The 19,857-nt window shown below is 40.5% G+C and overlaps 1 protein-coding gene across 7 annotated transcripts in view; it reads left to right on the top strand.

The window, feature by feature from the left end:
* The first annotated feature begins 6,991 nt into the window (after positions 1-6,991).
* Positions 6,992-19,857, top strand: part of EDA2R (ectodysplasin A2 receptor) — a 44,139-nt gene continuing 31,273 nt past the window's right edge. For 4 of the 7 annotated variants that reach the window (XM_074029229.1, XM_065538766.2, XM_065538765.2 and 1 more), the window contains exon 1: positions 7,191-7,371. In XM_074029229.1, the coding sequence (XP_073885330.1) occupies positions 7,352-7,371 (20 nt within the window). In that variant the 5' untranslated portion in view covers positions 7,191-7,351. Of the gene's footprint in view, positions 7,103-7,190; positions 7,372-19,857 lie in introns of those variants that run through there. The other 3 variants (XM_074029228.1, XM_045383415.3, XM_045383416.3) reach the window with 2 other exon arrangements.

Here is a 19,857-nt window from a genome sequence, read left to right as displayed (position 1 = left end):
TGAGTTCTGTTCTGACACTCTAGCAGGCCTGGAAGCTGGGTCTGTGGATGCCAGCATGGAGTCTAATGCTGTGGGAACTAGCTTAGTGCTGGGGCTTCTCCAGAGTCTGGGATGGGCCTGGAACCTGAATATATAGGGACTGGCTTATAGCTGTGATGGGCCTGGTAAGTAGGCCAGATATATGATCATAGATAAGTTACCTATCATTTATGTGCCTCAATTTTCTGATCTATAAAATAGCAGTGATGTCATGGTTTTTGCTGAGACTTGGGGGAGGTGTAATATGAATAATGTAAAACTTTCTTACCTTCCCTCTTTGATGTGTCTTTTCTTATTTCTGTGCTATGTCCAGGTGCCATAATCACTCACCTGGATTCTGTCACTCTTGTGAACATATTTTTGTTTATGGATAGTTTTATTTTTTATTATTGTCATTGTTGTTGTTGCTTGTTTGTTTTGGTTTTTAAGACAGAGTCTTGCTCTGATCACCCAGGTTGGAATGCAGTGGCATCATCTATAGCTCACTGCAGCTTCAAACTTCTGGGCTCAGGCAATCCTCCCACCTCAGCCTTTCAAGTAGCTGAGACTACAGGCTCGTATCACCACAACAGGCTAATTACTTTTTTTTTTTTTTTTTGGTAGAGATTTGGGTCTTGCTTTGTTGCCCAGGCTATGGATTGTTTTTCAAATTGATGTTTCTGCAAGAGGATGAATGCTGAAAAGTTCTATCCATCGATGCTGCTGCTGTCACTCCCAATTAATGTTTTATATGTTTACTTGTTTCACATTTAAAAATGGAGCTAATTATGGAACTGCTCTGGAAGGGTTAGTGAAATAACTTCCATGAATTACCCAATATAGTGCCTGTATACAATGCACATCCAACAGATAGCAATTCTGCCCTTTCCAATTAGTAAATTGCTATAATAATAGTAATTCCACTTTCCTGTGATTATAAATATTGAATGAGGTATGTGTGTACAGGACTTTAAAGGGTTTTGTCCCACATTACTTTAAAGTAATATTATTAATAAATGCATGCGTAGAATAGTCAGTATTGCAGAGCCTTCTGGTCAGTGTGTGCTGAGCTTTTGAGCATAGGCCTGCTAAGGTATAGAGTAGGCACGGAGGTCTGGCTACTTGTCTGAGTCAGAATTACATTTGAAGTGGTTTGAGTAAGGTGAGAACAGACAATAACAAGAAGTAATGATAAGGAAATTACTCACGTAACCAAATACCACCTGTACCCCAATAATTTATGGAAAATATTAATTTAAAAAATATAAATAAAAAAGAAAAAGAAAAAGAAAACAGAAGGAAACCAGGGGACAGGTTTTTTTTTTCAACATTAGAAAGAGTGTTTTCCAAAGAAAGGAGTGACTAATACTGGAAAAAGCTGTGGATAAATCAAGTAAGAAGATGAGTGAAAATGTTTCCTAAAATTTGGCAATAAAGTGGTCCCCTGTAGCTTCAGGGAGAACAAATGGGGCTAGAAGCCAGATTATAGTAGGTTGAGGAGCTAATGGAAAGTGAAGACATGGAAACAGTTATCAGAGACAACTCTAGCCAGAAATTTGGCTAAGAAAGAAAATGAGATGAGGCTGTTATTTGAGAAAGAGGAAATATGGTAGAAGGGTTGATTTTATTTTGTAGTAGGAGGAATTCAAATATGTTTACAGATAAAAGGGGTGGGCACAAGAAGGCAGGTAAATAATGATGCCATAGAGAGTAGGGGTAATTGATGGAGAAAGATTCATAGAGATCAAGGGAGGTATTCTCTCTTCTTCTTTAAGAGGAAAGGCCAAGATGAGTGAAGACAGCGAGAACCTTATATAAATTAGGGAAGAAGTTATAGGCACTAAATGCTTAACGGAATCTGTTATATTGATGAAGAAGAAAAGAGTCAATGTTTCTGGGCTAAGAATTCAGTGCTAGAGTAGGAATTTAACCTTTACCTCTAAAGGTAGAGGTTTAGAATAGCTCTCCAGAGAGGATGGGAGGAGCCTCTGATTAGTAGGGAAAGAAAGGGTTGTACATTTGAGTGTGTCAGTGAATAATTTAGGCATCACCTATACTTGAGAATCCTGGGTCAATTGCCATATTGGTTGTGGCACTGATAGATGGCATAGATAAGTTACCTATCATTTCTGTGACTCAATTTTGTCATATATAAAATAAGAGTGATGTCGTGGGTTTTGCCTCATAGGATTATTGTGATGATTAAATGAGCTATTGCATATAGAACATTTGGCATAGGGCCTGACATACAGAGTTCATCAAGCAATGATGAAGTGTTGGCTATTATTATTATTCTGGGTGTGGGCTTCAATTCTTTTTTAGCCATCTTAGTTTTATTGTGGCACACCTGAGGCCTGGGAGCTCATTATAGGAGGATACATTCAATTGTGAACATTTTCCTCCTTGGACTCACCCATTTATTTATTCAACAGATGTATTCATATATAAAATATGTAAAAATGTATTGAGCACTTAAAATACTCTAGGTACTGTTTTGCATGTGGAAATTTTTGAAATGGTATATAAGGTCCCTGCCACATAGGTTCACACTCCAGCAAGAGAATTTGAATCAGGCCAGAGGGCCAATGGAGGATGAGAGGAACTCTGTAAAATCCCGACACTTGAGGGGCAAGTGGAGAATGAGAATCCAGAAAATGCTGTAGAGAAATAAGTGAAACTAGAAGACATTAGTTCCATGAAAGTCAAGGAAAGAGAGTCAGAAAGAAAACAATTCAGACAATGTTGGATGTTTTCGACAATTCAAATAAAAAAAAAAAAGAATCCTTGGGTTTGATAGCATGGAATTCATGGGTGACCTTGAGAAGAGCAAAATGCAGTGAGTTTGGAAATGAAGAGGTGGAGGTGAGGATACGAAAGGAATAAATCTTAGTTCAGAATGCAAAGACAATTTAGGAAAAAGAGCCAGAGGAAGAAAGACGATTAAGATACAAATAAAGCAAAATGGAATAGACAGGAGTAAACACAGATGGAGACAGGAGGGACAGGAGGAAACTCTGAGGTACGAAACAGGATGAACTTGAATGTGGAGAGGTCAGAAGTTGCTTAGACTTCAAGTTTGGTGCCCTTTTACATTCTCAGTGAAACTGGAGCTGAAGTCATCTGCTAGGAGTTTGGGAGCTGTTCTGAGCACTTGACTTAAGAAGAGTGAGTTTTAAAAGCCATATTGAGCAAGTGGAATAGAAGATTATTTAAAATGAGAGATAACACTATTGGACTGTGGTAGAATCTAACTGAAGTTTGGAAATTCCCATGGCTAGAAGTAACTCTTATACCCCAGCTTTCTAATTCAGAAGACCTAAGCCTCTATACACCACTGCATCAGACATTTATGGCCAAGTTTATCTACACACATCTCACAGGCTGACTAAAGAGAACAAGAAGCTGGTATTGTGTTCAGGGACATCCTTAGCAATGTTTGAGTTTATAGGGGTTGCCCCACAGGCCTCAGCATCCCCTTAGTCTTTCAGCCTCTTTTTATGTCCCCTGGTCCCAGTCTTGAGAGGAGCTATAAGGGCCCCACTCTGCCTGGATAACCATGAAGCTCCTTCATGAAAGGTTGGCCTGCCTTTGTTGGACACTAGAATTAGAGGCTATTCAGGATTCTCTGAGACACAGCCAAGGCCAGTATTCCCCTGAGTGATCCTAAATAACCTCTGAGAGAGAGTTGAGGGGTGGCATCAGAGAGTCCTGAATCTCACTGAGCCATGGAATCTGTCTGGCTCCAGAGATGAGCAGAGTGGAGGCTGGTCCTGCTTATCCTGCTATCTGGTTAGGCTGGTTCCAGCAGTAGAGTGTAGGCAGAGAAACTCAGTACTGGTAGTACTCAGTTTGGGTTCATGAAGTGATTCCTGTTTATCATAAAAAGAGGGGCTGTGGAAAGTCCCCATGAAATGATCTGATCCAAGTTAGTTCTGCTGCACAAGCACATGGAGCTAGAGTGACTCCCCCATAGAGAGCAGAGTTGAGAGCCTTAACCCTACTCACCACCACACTGCATCTCAGGTCCTGGGGCTATGCTGAGAAAAAGCTCACCTACACAGTGGATTTCAAAAGGCCTAGGCAGTTCCATTGGCTTGTACTAGATAGGGTATTTAAGAAAGTCCTCTGATAAGGTGACATTTAAGCAGGGATATGGAGGAAGTGAGAAAAGGAGCCATGCTGATAACTGGGGGAAGAATTGGCTAGGCTGAAGGAGCAGCAAGTGCAAAGACCAGAGTCTTGAGCACGCTTTGAGTGTTGGAAGAAATATCAAGGCGGCCAGTTTGGCTTGGGTATGGTGGTCAAGAGGAGTGGTAAGAGATGAGATCAGAGATAGAGGGGCAGGTTAGTGAGGGTGGGATGGCATGGGATAGGTTGTAGACTATTATAGACCATAGTTAAGAATTTTGGGTTTTCCTCTGAATAAGAAGCCAACCAGTAGAATTGCTTGGACAGACTTAGACTGATGTACTTTTAAAAGGATCACTCTGACTGCTCTGCTGAGAATTGACTGGAGTGGGATAAGGACAAAAGCAAGGAGAGCTATTGGAGGATATGGCAATAATTCAGGTGAAAAGTAATCGTGGCTTGCACCAGAGTGGTTGCAGTGAAGGTGCTAAGAAGTTGGTGAAATTCAGAGTTTATCTCTGAGGCAGGAGGCAGAGCTGATAGGATGTGCTGATGGGTTGAACATGTGAACGTGAGGTGTGAGCAAAAGGAGAGGGGAGGATGATTCTAATGATTGTGGCTTCATAGATTGTGAAGATAAAATGAATTAATTCATGAAAAAAATTTGAACCGTGCCTGGCAAGTGCTTAGTGAGGGCCAGCTGTTATAGTATTATTGGATAAGTTATGGTGGAGGACAGTAGTTTCATATTTGCTGCTTACAATCACTTTCCACAATAGCTTGTGAACTCTGACATATCCCTGGTACCTCTATCTCAAGTTTCCTCCTGTATTTCCAGGCAGAATCACAGAGTACAAGGAGCCTCAATCTACAAAATGAGGATAGTAACCTCAACCTCATAGGATGGTTGTAAGGTATAAAGGGACACACATGGATGATTTATAGATGCTCAGTAAATGTTATTCTTGTTCATCATCTAGACCTTTGCTACTGAAACTATGGTCTGTGGCCCAGCACCATCAATACAATATCACCTGGAAGCAGTTAGAAAATCAGAGTCTTAGCTCCATACCAGAGCTGCTAACTCAGAATCTGTGTTTTAACAAGATCCTGAGGTGGTTTGTGTGCACATTAATGTGAGAGAAGCACTGCTCTAGAGTTTCAAGGTCATCCAGTCCAACAGTCTCTTCAGGGTACAGATGCAGAAAGGGAGACTAAGAGAGAGGAAGAGATTTACATGATGTTACACTTAGTTTTGTCAAGACATCTACATTCCAAGCTAGGGTTCTTTACACTAAAGTTTCAGAACTGTCTATAACTCAGCCTCTCTGGGTAGGAAAGGATGGAGAAAAAGAAGAGGTCCTATTTTCTAGGAAAGGACAGAACAGAATTAGGAGGTACCCAGGGTATCTATTTTCATTTTAATCTCACAGATGATTTCAGAGGGCCTTAAAGTACATTCATGTATTTATTTTATTTATTTATTTATTTATATTTAATAAACACTTCTATACCACTATGTCCCAGAAATTGTTCTAAGCTCCTTACACATATGAGCACTATTTTGTATATTAACTCATATAATTCCTAAAACAATTCTATGAGTTAGGGATTGTTACTTTCCCTATTTTACAGAAGAGAATCCTGAGCCACAGAGTGGTTAAGTAACTTGCCTTAGGTCACAAAGCCAGTAAGGGGCAGACCTAGGATTCCAATTCTGGCAGTTTTCCCTCCTACTAGGTCTGAGCCCACAGTAGCCTATTCTGGTCTCAACTCTAGCGAGGGGACAGATATGAAGTTCATTTAGGACTTTTTCTACTTCAGCTTAGGGCCTATTCAGCCCTTTCTCACCAAAGACTTTTCAGCTGCTTTACTGAGACCCCACCCTGAGCTGGCATATAGCCTCTGCCCAGTACAGGAGGGGCCCCTCAGAGACTGATAATGGCACGTTTCTTGGTCCTCTCCCCCATACCTTGGCTCAAGCTTTCCTTTTCCTCTAAGCATTAAACTATTTCCTCTTTGACCTATTTTAAAACCTCCTAATCTATTGAAAAACATTTGCTTTCCCTGTCAAACTCTTTTTTTTACTCTCTCTTCCTACCCGCCCCCAAACCCTTCCAGTCTGCACCTCATAGTTTGGCCCTCAATTCTATACTGTGTGCTATTCTCTGTCTCTGTCCAGTCTATTTTATCTTCCCAACTCTGCAAGCTCTTCAAGGTCAGAGACGAGTAACGTTTCAGGATTTATCCACTGCTGGCTCTGAGACCATAGATTAATAAACTCCCAAACTGTCATTGTTTGAAGTGCCCTTAGAGACTATGTAGCTCAACCCCCTCCTTGTACAGACACTCAGGGGCCCAGAGAAGGTGGATGATCAAAGCTGAGTGCCGAATCCAGTTTTCCTTTATTTGTAGTGGTTTTTTTCTCTGCTTCATGTCTGCTTTCTTCCTCCGGTCACAATCCTACCTACCCTTCTGAATGGAGGAGTATTTTTTTGAGGCAGACCCAAACCTGGAAAGTGGCTTCTCCATGTGTCTGAAAATCTTGGCTTTCCCAACAATAATTTTCCCTGTCAAACTCCAAGCCTGCTAAGTCACGAACAAACTTTGATGAGCTGAGCTGCATTCAGCTGTGAAAGAGACAACTTGATGCTTTCTCTGGACCCAACTCCCTGGCCCTCTACTCTCTGGCCCCCGTTTCAGTCCCGGGAGCTTTGCAGCTCCTGCCATACCAGTGACTCAGTCACTGTTCTTCAGCCTCACATATGCCTCTCAAAGGCAGTTTCTTTTTCGTAGCCACGCCTAGGCACTCAAACAGTCCAATAGCTGCTTTAGGAACTTCACGGGGGGGCGGAAAAGGTAAGCTTACCATGAAAGGAAGGTTTGGGATGTTGTTGCTACACATAGATGTGAAATGAGTCAAGCAGAACTTTGATTACAAGGAATTTCATATACTGTGAGTGTGTATGCCGGCTGGGGGCTGAGGGGCGGAAACTGAGGGGCGGGGCTGAGGGGCGGGGGCTGAGAGGCGCGGGGTGACCGGCAGGGGGTGACGGGCGGGGGCTGGAAGAGATGTTTGCTCTGCGCTGAGGTGGGTTTGTACGGGAATTCCATTTGGGAGCAAGAGCTATCTACTCCTCCGTTACCGGGTGAGTGTGGGAACACCCCCTGGTGTAGCAAGGCGGCTGGGACCTGCGGCATCTAGATGCAGAAGTACAGAATCAGGTCAGGATGATTGTTCTAGGGTATCGCAAAATCAGAACAATTGGGAAGGCGCCCCGTGGCTGGCTGTCAGTCCATCCATTTGTGTCCGGAGAGCGCTTTCTGAGGTGCCAGGGATCTGGGCTGACATCTCTAGCATCTTGGCGAGCCAGTTCCTGCAGGCTCTTACTGGACCTGCATTGCCACTGGGAACATGCCTGGACGTGTCCAACAACCTTGAGCATCTAGGGTTGGGAGATGAAGAAGAGAAGGAGGCTGGGTGTTAGTGAAGGCGGGGACAGTGAATCAGACTTGTGGAGCATCCTGAGGAAAGCAGAACTGCTAGCCCGCGTGGCTTGAGGGCAAGTCAGGGCTTGTGTAAAGAGCATGCTGGCTCTGTTTGGGGGCTTTCAATCCACCCCCTCACCCGCCGAGCTTGGTTTCACTTGATATCTCATTCCTGGAAGCTGAGCCCCTGGCAGTGTTATTTTGATCCTGCCTCACCCCAAACACTGGCCAAGACCCAGCAAGCTGCAAGAACTGGGGGACAAGAAGGGACCCGGCAGAGACCAGGCTAGGAAAAGACTTCAGGGTCTGACTTAGACAGGTGTTGGCAGTGTTGGCCAGTATCATGCTGGGTGGCTGTGGCAGGAAAGTTTGGAACATCTTCCCTAGATAACTCCTCTGTTCTTTCCTTCACCCCAACTTACCTTCAACTCAGCAGACTAACTGAGCACCTAGTCTGTGCCACCATGTGTGAGACACTGAGATGTCTGTCTGAGACCTAGGCTGTGCCCACTGGGGCCTGACAGTCTCATCCTGGATATAAAAACACAGATAAATATTAATATAACACAAGAAAGGTTTTAAAAGTTAAATCAAAATGCTTAGATGCTGCCAAGTAAGGATCATATCAAGTTGAACCATACGAAATCAGAAAAAGGTTTTTTATTATTATTTTTTTTTATTTGTTTTTTTGAAATTGTAACGCCTTTCAGGCCTCCAGAGCTAGACTATTTGAGGTCAGATCCCATATTCACCATTTATTAATTTGTGTTACCATGGACAAATAAACTTACTTCTCCCTTTCTGAGTTTCTGTTAACTTCAGGCTAAAGAGGATAATAATAGCACCCACCTCATTGGGCTGTTGTGAGGATTAGATGAGATAATCCATATAAAATACTTGCACACACTTAGCACAGTGGCTGGCCCAAAATAAACACTCAATAAATATTAACTATTATTATTTAAGGTAGACTGTGGCACACAGATAAAATTTCAACAGGTGGAGATAGAGAAGACAGTTTAAGCAGAGAAAATAACAGGAACAACTGCTTTAAGGCAGGGAAGCTCAGGGCATATGAAAAGAACACCAGCTGAGGTGGATTTTAGAGTACAATTAGTGGGAAAATGGAAGTTAAACTTGCCAAGGCAGATTGGTGGTAAACTGCAAAAGACAGTGGATGCTAGAGTTTTGATTTGATTTGGCAGACAATAGGAAGCCATTGAAAGTTTCTGAGCTGATCGAGACTATCCTGGCTAACACGGTGAAACCCTGTCTCTACTAAAAATACAAAAAAAAAAAAAAAAAAAAAAAAAAAGATCCTCTGCTTTAGGAAGAGTAATCTGGTAAAAGGTTAGTCAGCTGGATTGGAACAGGAGAACACAAGAGGTGGATAAACTAGGGGCAGAGAGGGAACAAGGTCCTGAAACTGAGGTGGTAGCTGTGGGAATACAAAGGAGGTGATGAATTTAACAAGCCATCACAAAACTTGAATCTACAGAACTTTGTAATTCATAAATTATATGGGATTGAAAAAGGACAAATGAGAAAATCAGAATCTTTTTGGGTTGGCTTAGACCTTACAATGTTGTGCATTCCCATCTCACTTCTGTGGATAATGCAATAGAAAGGGTGTGGACCTTCTGAGCTAGACATATCTATTTTCAAGTCCTGGGTCAGCTATTTATCTGTTGTTTGTGATCCGAAGCACATTATGTACCTGACATTCCCAACTAGGATCAGCATTTCCACAAAATATTTAGAAGTATGTGGTGTGTGTGTGCGTGTTGCCAAACAGATGCAACAAATAATTGTTCCTCCCACCCACCATGCCAGTAGTTAGCCCAATGAGAAGTAGTCAAATTCTTTAAGCCTCAGCTTTCTAACCTGAAAAAGAGGGATAATAGTACTCACATCATGGTGTTATTGGGAGGATTAAAAGAGATATTTCCTGTCAAGGGTCTAGCACAGTGCCTGACAAGTAGAATTTCATGAATTGTAATCTTCCTTTACCCTAATGGGCTCCACATTAAAATATCCTTGCCAGTCTCTGCTTGAACACTTCTAGAGGGAGGTTCCTTACTGCTTTCTGAGAGCGCCCATTCTCTTCAGGGAAAGCCTTGGACTGTTAAAAGTTTTTCTTTTTGCTAAGCTGAACTTAGTTTTCCTAAAGCTTGTACCTGGATATCCTAGTCATTCTCCCTGAGGCCACCTAGAGCAGTCTGTTCTTTTTCTTCCATGACAGTTTTTCAGAGATCTGAAGACCAGAAATCAGATCCCCCTGCATCTTCTGCTCCCAGATCAAACAGCTCACATTATTGTATCATTTCTTATCTGTCATGGAATCAAGTCAAATATGACTCTGTGGTTTCGAAGTATATAAATTGGGGTATGAATATGTCTTCATAGTGATGAGAAATACTGCAAAAGGAACAGGATGGGTAAATGTGACAAATTTCCTTGTAATTTATTATTTTTTTAATTATTTTTTCTGGTCAGGCAGGGTGGCTCATTCCTGTAATTCCAGCACTTTAGGAGGCATAAGCGAGAGGAAGGCTTGAGGCCAGGAGTTCAAGACCAGCCTGGGCAACATGCAAGACCCTGTCTATATAAATTTTTTTTAATTAGCTGGGCACTGGACACTGGGCACCTGTAGTCCCAGCTACTTGGGAGGCTGAGGCAGGAGAATCTCCTGAGCCCAGGAGTTTGAAGCTGTAGTGAGCTATGATCATGCCACTACACTCCAGCCTGGGCAACAAAGTGAGACTCTATCTCAAAAAAAAAAAAAGAAAAAACTTAACATAAATCATTTTTTTCCACTATGTGCTAAATACTTTCAAATCCATCATCCCACGGCTTCCTTATCCTCAACTGAGGGAATTGCAGATTTGTTTATATATATATATTATACAGGTGGCCAAACAGGTCTCAAGAAAATGAAACTTGCTAGAGATCATTTAGTTAGTAAGCATCTGTGCCAGAACTGCAAGACATATTTTTCTTACTCCAAGTTCAGTAGGGCTTTTCATTTTCCACAGCTGTTAGGGTTTAAGGTGATAGATAGCTGGGCAATTATGCAAACTCTGGCACTAAAGAATCAGTCAAAAGAAAGATGGATCCTCCAATTAACTTATACCAGTTATTCCCTTTTTGAGAGAATTCTTTTCTTTAGATGTCTTCTTAACCTGCTCCCCTCAAATGCCTCCTGCAGAGAGTGAGTCATCTTTTGGAGCCATTCCTCAGTGCTGAAGCTTCATATTGAAGCAGAAGTTGCTTTTCACCTCTTTCTTTCTAGAAACTAGCTCCACCCATGTATTCTTTTCTTGGGAGCTTAACAGGAAAGATATGGGTCAGTTTCACCATCAGTACATAAAATACGACTATTATTATTTTGTGCACATAGATAGGAGGATGGCTATACTCTGTCTTGGATTAGAGTTTACTGTCTGTATTTTCTGTGTTCCCCACCAGACTGCAATCTCCTAAATTTGGAGAATATAGTTGATTCATCTCTGTTTTTCTCTCTTGCCACTAAGTTCTAATAGAATGCCTAGCATAGAAGGTACTCATCAAGTGGTTGCTGAGTGACCATAAATTAATTATCCCTATTTTGGAATGACAACAGTTATTATATCCTCCAAACACCACCAAAAGACATCATGCTATTCTCAAAAAGAAAGGAATTTCCATGTAATATATGGTGGAATCAAACAGTGAGATGTCCTACTTCCAGGAGATTGCTAGTCACCATTGTGTATAAGCCAAAAAGAGTGGGCAGCACTTCTTCCCTTCTACGATTCACCTCTCCATGACCCAGCCTACCCTTTGGAATTGTTTCTGTTGAGGATAAAATGAGCCATTATTGGGCTGTGGGAGGTAGGAAAAAGAAGCTGGAGTCTTGGTAGTATAGTCACTGAGTAACTGGTCCTAAAGCTGGGCCAACTCCTTTCTTCGTATATGGGAAGTAGAGAAGCCACTGGGCCCTGAATATGCAGACTTGAATTTTGCTTTTAGCTCTACCATTGAACACTGTGTGACTTTGGGAAAATTCTATCCCTTTTCTGAGCATTAGTTTCCTCATCTTGGATCATCAGGGAATGGGGTTAAGTTGTCCTGAATAATACTTTTAGGATCCCATGACTATATGTTTTCAATTATCTGATAGTTTGAAGTTTTAACTGGTTGCCAAAGAGAAGGAAAACAACAACAACAACAACAACAAAAAAAAAAACGATGGAATGTGCTGTCTTATTTGTACTAAGGTGCCTGTTACTAAAGGACTTCAAGTAGAGCTGGATGGTATTTCTTTACTGGGCAAAAGGCCACTGGGACGAAGATTAATTTTAAACCTCCCTTTGACTCTAAGATTGTCAGAGTCTAAAAATGGTCTCAAAGAATGTGCATTTACATATGAGGTCATAGGCTTCTTGTTATCAGTCTCATCTTCCCTCCACAACCTCACAAAGTCCTATACCTTTCTCCCTTTTCTTGGGCATTTAAGGAAAAAGTAAAGAAATATTTTGGCAGCAGCATTTCATTTTCTACAGACAAGCCTCATTCTATAGTTCTCATTCTATTCTTCCAGTCCTTTGGTAAAGATGTGGACCTGGGTTGTGCTTGCAAATGCCCACTGGTTTGTATCTCTGCTCTTTTAGGATATTTTATTCCCTGGCCTATGAGGATGGGATGGAGTACTTGATTGCCATGGGAAAAAAAATAAACTCTTCTTATTGACATCTTCAGATACAGCTATTCCAGATTGCTTGGTAATTGGGACAGGGTGGAGGGAGTGTGGGGCAAGACCATCAAACTTAACAGAAATCAGAAATTGGAGTACTTGACTGAGTTTTATCCAGTCCCAGCCCTGCAAATAAATCATACCATGAATTCAATTCCCAACTGGGACAACTCAGCCAAAAGCCTTCTTGGGAAGTCAACTTATCTCCCCTTCCAGTACTGCTGGTTGAGTAACTAATTTTTTTTTATGATACCATAATTTTATGGAATCTTGTGGTGATTGGTACATGACCAGTGACTCACTTTGGCTAGGGTAACAGCAGAGCAAAGCAAGAGGTTTCGGGTGTTAGCTGAGTGCTGGTCTGGCTTGTGGCTTGTCTCCAATACCCTTTGTTCCCCAGCTCTGGGTGGGATAGTAACAACAATCATAGCAACTCCTCACATGCGTAGCACAATCTGGAGTTTCCACAGCACTCTCACATACATTATCTCATTTTTCCCTTCAACATAATCCAGGGTAGTTTCTGTGCTTTTGCTCCCACTTGGAAAGAGTATTTTAGCAGTCAGTAGAAGAACGTTTTCCCTCAAAATCAGCCCAGAGTTTGCTGTTCTTAATTTCATCCTATTTCTTTTATAATGGTATCTTTGTATTCTTGGCTACACAATTTCTTTTCCCCATTCCTTTAACAATTATTTTTCAGCAGTTGCCAAACACTAACCAAATATTTATATTTTTAATTTACAGTCTTCTAAGTTGTATTTGTCTTTTGAGGTTTGTGCTTTGTTTGTTGTGTGTGTGCATATACACAAATGTTTTGAAGACAAAATAATTGACTCATATGGTTAGCATTTACTTTTGGCCAAGTAGAAGCAGCCTAGCTCAGTTGGTCATTAATTCTGTCTGTACAGTGACAACAGCTTTTAGTAAGGATTTTTTTTTCTTTCTCTTCCCCAGCTGGGGCATTACCTCTTGCTCTGTGTGCTAGAATAAAAGACAAACAATAGATGAGACTTCTTTAATTTTGCAAAGGTTCATTCTCCTCTGTTGATATACCATTCCTGACATTGCTGGGCCAGATGTTGCTATCACTAACAGTTAAAATTCTTCAGCCACTTTGGAAATGTTGAAAGTAGATCATTAAAAACTGTAGTACCCACCTGTGGTCTCTAAATTATGTCTATTCCAGGCACAGATTTTAGTATACTTAAACATAAAAAGATAATTTACTTTTATCACATGCCCATGAAATAAAATCAAAATGACACATCCTCAGTCCTGGCCTCCTCCACCTCCCAGTATCAATAGCTGACACATTGCTCATCCCTTACTTCCTAAAGCTTTGTCCTATATTACCCTATCAGGGTTCTTTTTTTTTTTCTTCTCTGGCTTCCCCTTCTTGGTTGCTCTCATGTATTTCTGCACTTCCAGCTTCAAGTATGAGTGACCTCAATGTTTGGTTCTTGTCCTCCTCCTCCTCCTCCTCCTCCTCCTGCTCCTCCTCCTCCTCCTTCTTCTTCTTCTTCTTTTTTTTTTTTTTTTTTTTTTTTTGAGACTGAGTCTGGCTCTGTCACCCAGGCTGGAGTACAGTGGCACGATCTTGGCTCACTGAAACCTCTGCCTCCTGGGTTCAAGCGATTCTCCTGCCTCAGCCTCGCAAGTTACTGGGACTACAGGCGTGCACCACCACGCCTGGCTCATTTTTGTATTTTTAGTAGATACGGTGTTTCGCGTTGTTGGCCAGACTGGTCTTGAACTCCTTGACCTCAAGTGATCCACCTGCCTCGACCTCCCAAAGTGCTGGGATTGCTGGCAGGAGCCACTGTGCCCAGCCATTCTTCTTTACCCATGATTTAACTTCTGCCAGGATTTACTTAGGCCAGTGGTTATCAAACCCCAGAGGTTTTTATTTAATTAATCTGCAGCATAGGATTTTTTTCAGTGCTCCATATGATTCTGATGTGCTGCTATAAGCAAGAACTGTTATTCTGGTGTTTTTATGCATTTGACACGTCTCCAACTTCACCTTATGTTTCACATATTGTATATGCTTGTTGGGCATGACCATTGAACCTTATGTTTCACATATTGTATATGCTTGTTGGGCATGACCTCTGTCCGCTTCAACTTCTCTATACAGAAAATAGTTGAAAAACAGTGCATTTTCTTTTCTTTTACCAAGCAGCTCTCCTTTCAGGCTTCTCATGGCACTTGGATTCTTCTGGTTTCCCAGGCAGGAACTCTCAGAATCTTCTCTGACTCTGGTCATTCTGTTTGTCCTCACTTTTGTAAGGTTTGTATCTCCCACCATCATTCCTCTCTGTTCCTATTGTAACCACCTTTGACCTGGCCCTTATCTCCTCAGGCTTGGGCAGTAACACTCTCAAATCATTATTTAAAATGCACTCAGGTTAACATTCACAAAATGCTTTTCTGCCCATCCTAAAATATCACTGAGAAAAAAATTTCAGTGAAGACTGGGGGGACCTCCATTCTCTATTTTAGAGTTCAATACTGCCTTGAAAAGTGTGCCAGACTCATAGCTTCTAAATTACCTTTGAGTTCTGTCTTGCTTCTTACTAGCCAAATAAAGATAGGTGTATACATTCCCTCTGAGCCTCAGTATTTTTTAATCTATTAATTAAAAAAAATTCCATAAGTTATTGGGGTACAGGTGGTATTTGGTTACATGGATACTTTCTTTAGTGGTGATTTGTGAGATTTTGGTGCATCCATCACCCGAGCAGTATACACTGCACCCTATTTGTAGTATTTTATCCCTCGTCCCCCCTCACTTCCTTCCCTCCAAGTCCCCAAAGTCCACCGTGTCATTCTTACGCCTTTGCATCCTCATAGCTTAGCTCCCACATATCAGTGGAAACATAGTGTTTGGTTTTCCATTCATGGGTTACTTCACTAAGAATAATAGTCTCAAATCTCATCCATATATATACACATATATGCATATGTAGACACATATGTACATATATACATATATACATGCACATATATGTACATATGTGTGCATACACATACACATATATGCATATATGTGTACATATATGTGCAGACACATCTGTGTATGTGTTCAAGCACATATATGTACACATATATGCACATATGTGTCTGTACATATACATATGTGTGTATATATACATACACATATATGTCTGTATATATACATATATATGTGTGTGTGTATATATATACACATATGATCCTTTTTAGTTCTTTAAGGAATATTCACACTGTTTTCCAAAGTGACTGTACTAGTTTACATTTCTACCAGCAGTGTAGAAGTGTTGCCTGTTCACCACATCCACACCAGCATCTACTGTTTTTTTATTTTTGGATTATGACCATTTTTGCAAGAGTGAGGCGGTATTACATTGTGGTTTTGATTTGCATTTCCCCAAGCATTAGTGATGTTGAGTACTTTTTCATGTTTGTCGACCATTTGTGTATCTTTTTTTGAGAATTGTCTATTTATGTCCTTAGCCCACGTTTTGATGGGATTGTTTGTTTTTTCTTCCTGATTTTTTTGAGTTCATTATAGATTCTGGATATTAGTCCTGTGTCAGATGTATATATTATGCAGATTTTCTCCCACCCTGTGGGTTGTCTGTTTACTCTGCTGACTGTTTATTTTGCCATGCAAAAGCTCTTTACTTTAATTAAGTCCCAGCTATTTATCTTTGTTTTTATTGCATTTACTTTTGGGTTCTTTTTTTTTTTTTTTTTTTGAGACGGAGTCTCACGCTGTTGCCCAGGCTGGAGTGCAGTGGCGCGATCTCGGCTCACTGCAAGCTCCGCCTCCCGGGTTCCCGCCATTCTCCTGCCTCAGCCTCCTGAGTAGCTGGGACTACAGGCGCCCGCCACCGCGCCCGGCGGTGTATTTTTAGTAGAGACGGGGTTTCACTGTGGTCTCGATCTCCTGACCTTGTGATCCGCCCGCCTCGGCCTCCCAAAGTGCTGGGATTACAGGCTTGAGCCACCGCGCCCGGCCTACTTTTGGGTTCTTAATCATGAAATCATTGCCTAAGCCAATGTCTCAAATGGTTTTTTCAATGTTATCTTCTAGAATTTTTATAGATTCGGGTTTTAGGTTTAAGTCCTTAATCTGTCTCGAGTTGATTTTTGTATAATGTGAGAGATGACATTCCAGTTTAATTCTCCTACATGTGGCTTGCTAATTACCCCAGCACCATTTGTTGAAAGGGTGTCCTTTTCCCACTTTATGTTTTTGCTTGCTTTGTCAAAGATCAGTTGACTGCAAGTATTTGAGGTTATTTCTGGGTTTTCTATTTCATTCCATTGGTATATTTGCCTATTTATATACCAGTACCATGCTGTTTTGGTGACTATTGCCTTATAGCAGAGTATGAAATCAGGTAGTGTGATGATGCCTCCAGATTTGTTCTTTTTGCTCAGTCTTGTTTTGGTTATGTGGGCTCTTTTTTGGTTCCATGTGAATTTTAGAATCATTTTTTTTTTTTCTAATTCTGTGAAGAATGATGGCGGTATTTTGATGGGAATTGAGTTGAATTTACAGACTGCTTTTGGCAGTGTGGTCATTTTCACAATATTGGTTCTACCCATCCACGAGCATAGGATGTTTCCATTTGTCTATATCATTTTTGATTTCTTTCAACAGTGTTGTGCATTTTTCCCTGTAGAGGTTTTTCACCTCCTTGGTTAGATATATTCCTAAGTATTTATTTATTTATTTTTTGCAGCTTTTGTAAAAGGGGTTGAGTTCTTGATTTGATTCTCCACTTGGTCTCTGTTGGTGTATAGGAGAGCTACTGAATTCTGTACTTTAATCTTGTATCTGGAAACTTTGTTGAATTATTTTATCAGCTCTAGGAGCTTTCTGAAGGAGTCTTTAGGGTTTCCAACGTAAATGATCATATCATCAGCAAATAGTGACAGTTTGACTTCCTCTTTAACAGTTTGGATGCACTTCATTTCTTTCTCTTGTCTGGTTGCTCTGGAGAGGACATCCAGTACTATGTTGAAGAGGAGTGGTGAGAGTGGGCATGCTTGTCTTTTTCCAGTCCTCTGCTTTCAACTTTTCCCCATTCGATATTATGTTGGCTGTGGGTTTGTCATAGATGGCTTTTATTACATTGAGGTATGTCCCTTGTATGCCGATTTTGTTGAGAGTTTTAATCATAAAGGGATGCTGGACTTTGTTGAATGCTTTTTCTTCATGTAATGAGATGATCATGTGATTTCTTTTGTTTCAAATTCTGTTTATGGGGTATATCACATTTATTGCCTTGTGTATGTTATACCATCCCTGCATCCCTGGTATGAAACCCACTTGATCATGATGGATTATCTTTTTGATATGTTGTTGAATTCAGTTAGCTAGTATTGTGTTAGGATTTTAGCATCTATGTTCATCAAGGGATATCAGTCTGTAGTTTTCTGTTTTGGTTATGTCCTTTCCTGGTTTAGGTAATAGGGTGATTCATACGATGAATTAGGGTGGCTTCCCTCTTTCTCTATCTTGTGGAATAGTGTCAAAAGGATTGGTACCAATTGTTCTTTGAATGTCTTCTAGAAATCTGTTGTGAATCCATCTGATCCCGTACTTTTTGTTGTTGTTGTTGGTAATGTTTTAATTACCATTTCAATATCTTTGCCTGTTATTTGTCTGTTCAGGATATATAATTATTCCTGATTTAAGCTAGGGGGGTTGTATTTTTCTGGGAATTTATCCATCTCTTCTAGGTTTTCTACTTTATGTGTGTAATGATGTTCACAGTAGCCTGGAATGATCTTTTGTATTTCAGTGGTGTCAGTCCTAATATCTCCCCTTTTGTTTCTTAATGAGGTTGTTTGGATTTTCTCCCTTCTTTTCTTGGTTAATCTTGCTAATGGTCTATCAATTTTGTTTGTCTTTCAAAAAACCAGCTTTTTGTTGTATTTATCTTTCATGTGTTTTTGTTGTTGTTGTTTCAATTTCATTTAGTTCTGCTCTGATCTTGGTTATTTCCTTTCTTTTGCTGGGTTTGGGTTTGGTTTGTTCTTGTTTCTCTAGTTCCTTGAGGCATGACCTTAGAATATCAGTTAGTGCTCTTTCATTCATTTCCATTTAGGTGTTTAGGGCTATGAACTTTCCTCTTAGCACCACCTTCGCTGTATCCTTTTGATAAGTTGTGTTGTTATTGTCATTCAGTTCTAAGAATATTTTTAATTTCCATCTTGATTTTGTATTTGACTCAATGATCATTCAGGAGCAGGTTATATAATTTCCATGTATTTGCATGGTTTTGAAGGTTCCTTTTGGAGTTGATTTCCAGTTTTATTCCACTTTGGTCTGACAGACTGCTTGATATAATTTCAGTTTTCTTAAATTTATGGAGGCTCGTTTTAAGGCCTATCATATGGCCTATCTTGGAGAAAGTTCCACGTGCTGTTGAATAGAATGTGTATTCTGTGGTTGTTGAATGAAATATTCTATATATATCTGTTAATTCCATTTATTCCAAGGTATAGTTTAAATCTATTGTTTCTTTGTTGACTTTCTCTGTTGATGACCTGTCTAGTGCTGTCAGTAGAGTATTGAAGTCCGCCACTATCATTGTGTTGCTGTGTATCTCACTTCTTAGGTCTGTTAGTAATTGTTTCATAAATTTGGAAGCTCTGGTATTGTTTGCGTATATGTTTAGGATTGTGATATTTTTCTGTTGGACAAGGACTTGTATGATTATATAATGTCCCTCTTTGTCTCTTTTAAGTGCTGCTGCTTTAAGGTTTGTTTTGTCTGATATAAGAATAGCTACCTCTGCTCACTTTTGGTGTCCATTTGCATGAAATGCCTTTTTCCATGCCTTTTCTTTAAGGTTATGTGAGTCCTTATGTGTTAGGTGAGTCTCCTGAAGGCAGCAGATAATTGGTTGGTGAGTTTTTATCCTTTCTGCAGTCCTGTATTTCTTAAGTGGAGCATTTAGGCCATTTACATTGAATGTTAGTATTGAGATGTGAGGTACCATTGCATCCATTGTGCTATTTGTTGCCTGTGTATCTTGCTTTTTTGTTATTTTTGAATTTTATTTTTGTTTTATAGGACCTGTGTGATTTATGCTTTAAAGAGTTTCTGTTTTTATATGTTTCCAGGATTTGTTTCAAGATTTAGAGCTCCTTTTAGCAGTTCTGGTAGTGGTGGTTTGGTAGTGGTGAATTCTCTCAGCATTTGTTTGTCTGAAGAAGACTGTATCTTTCCTTCATATATGATGCTTACTTTCAGTGGATACAACATTCCTGGCTGATAGTTGGATAGTTGTATATTTTTAGGAGGCTGAATATAGGACCCAAATTCCTTCCAGCTTATAGGGTTTGTGCTGAGAAATTTGCTGTTAATCTGATAGGTTTTACTTTGTGGGTTACCTGGTGCTTTTACCCTTTCCCTCCTCTCCCCTCTCCTTTTCTCTCCTCTCCCCTGTCCTCCCCTCCCCTTCCCTTCCCTTCCCTCCTCTTTC

This window comes from Macaca fascicularis, chromosome X (genome assembly GCF_037993035.2).
Source record: "Macaca fascicularis isolate 582-1 chromosome X, T2T-MFA8v1.1".
In the NCBI taxonomy this organism is placed as follows: domain Eukaryota; kingdom Metazoa; phylum Chordata; class Mammalia; order Primates; family Cercopithecidae; genus Macaca; species Macaca fascicularis.
Note: the sequence above shows the minus strand (reverse complement) of the source record. Positions and strands in the feature narration are given on the sequence as shown.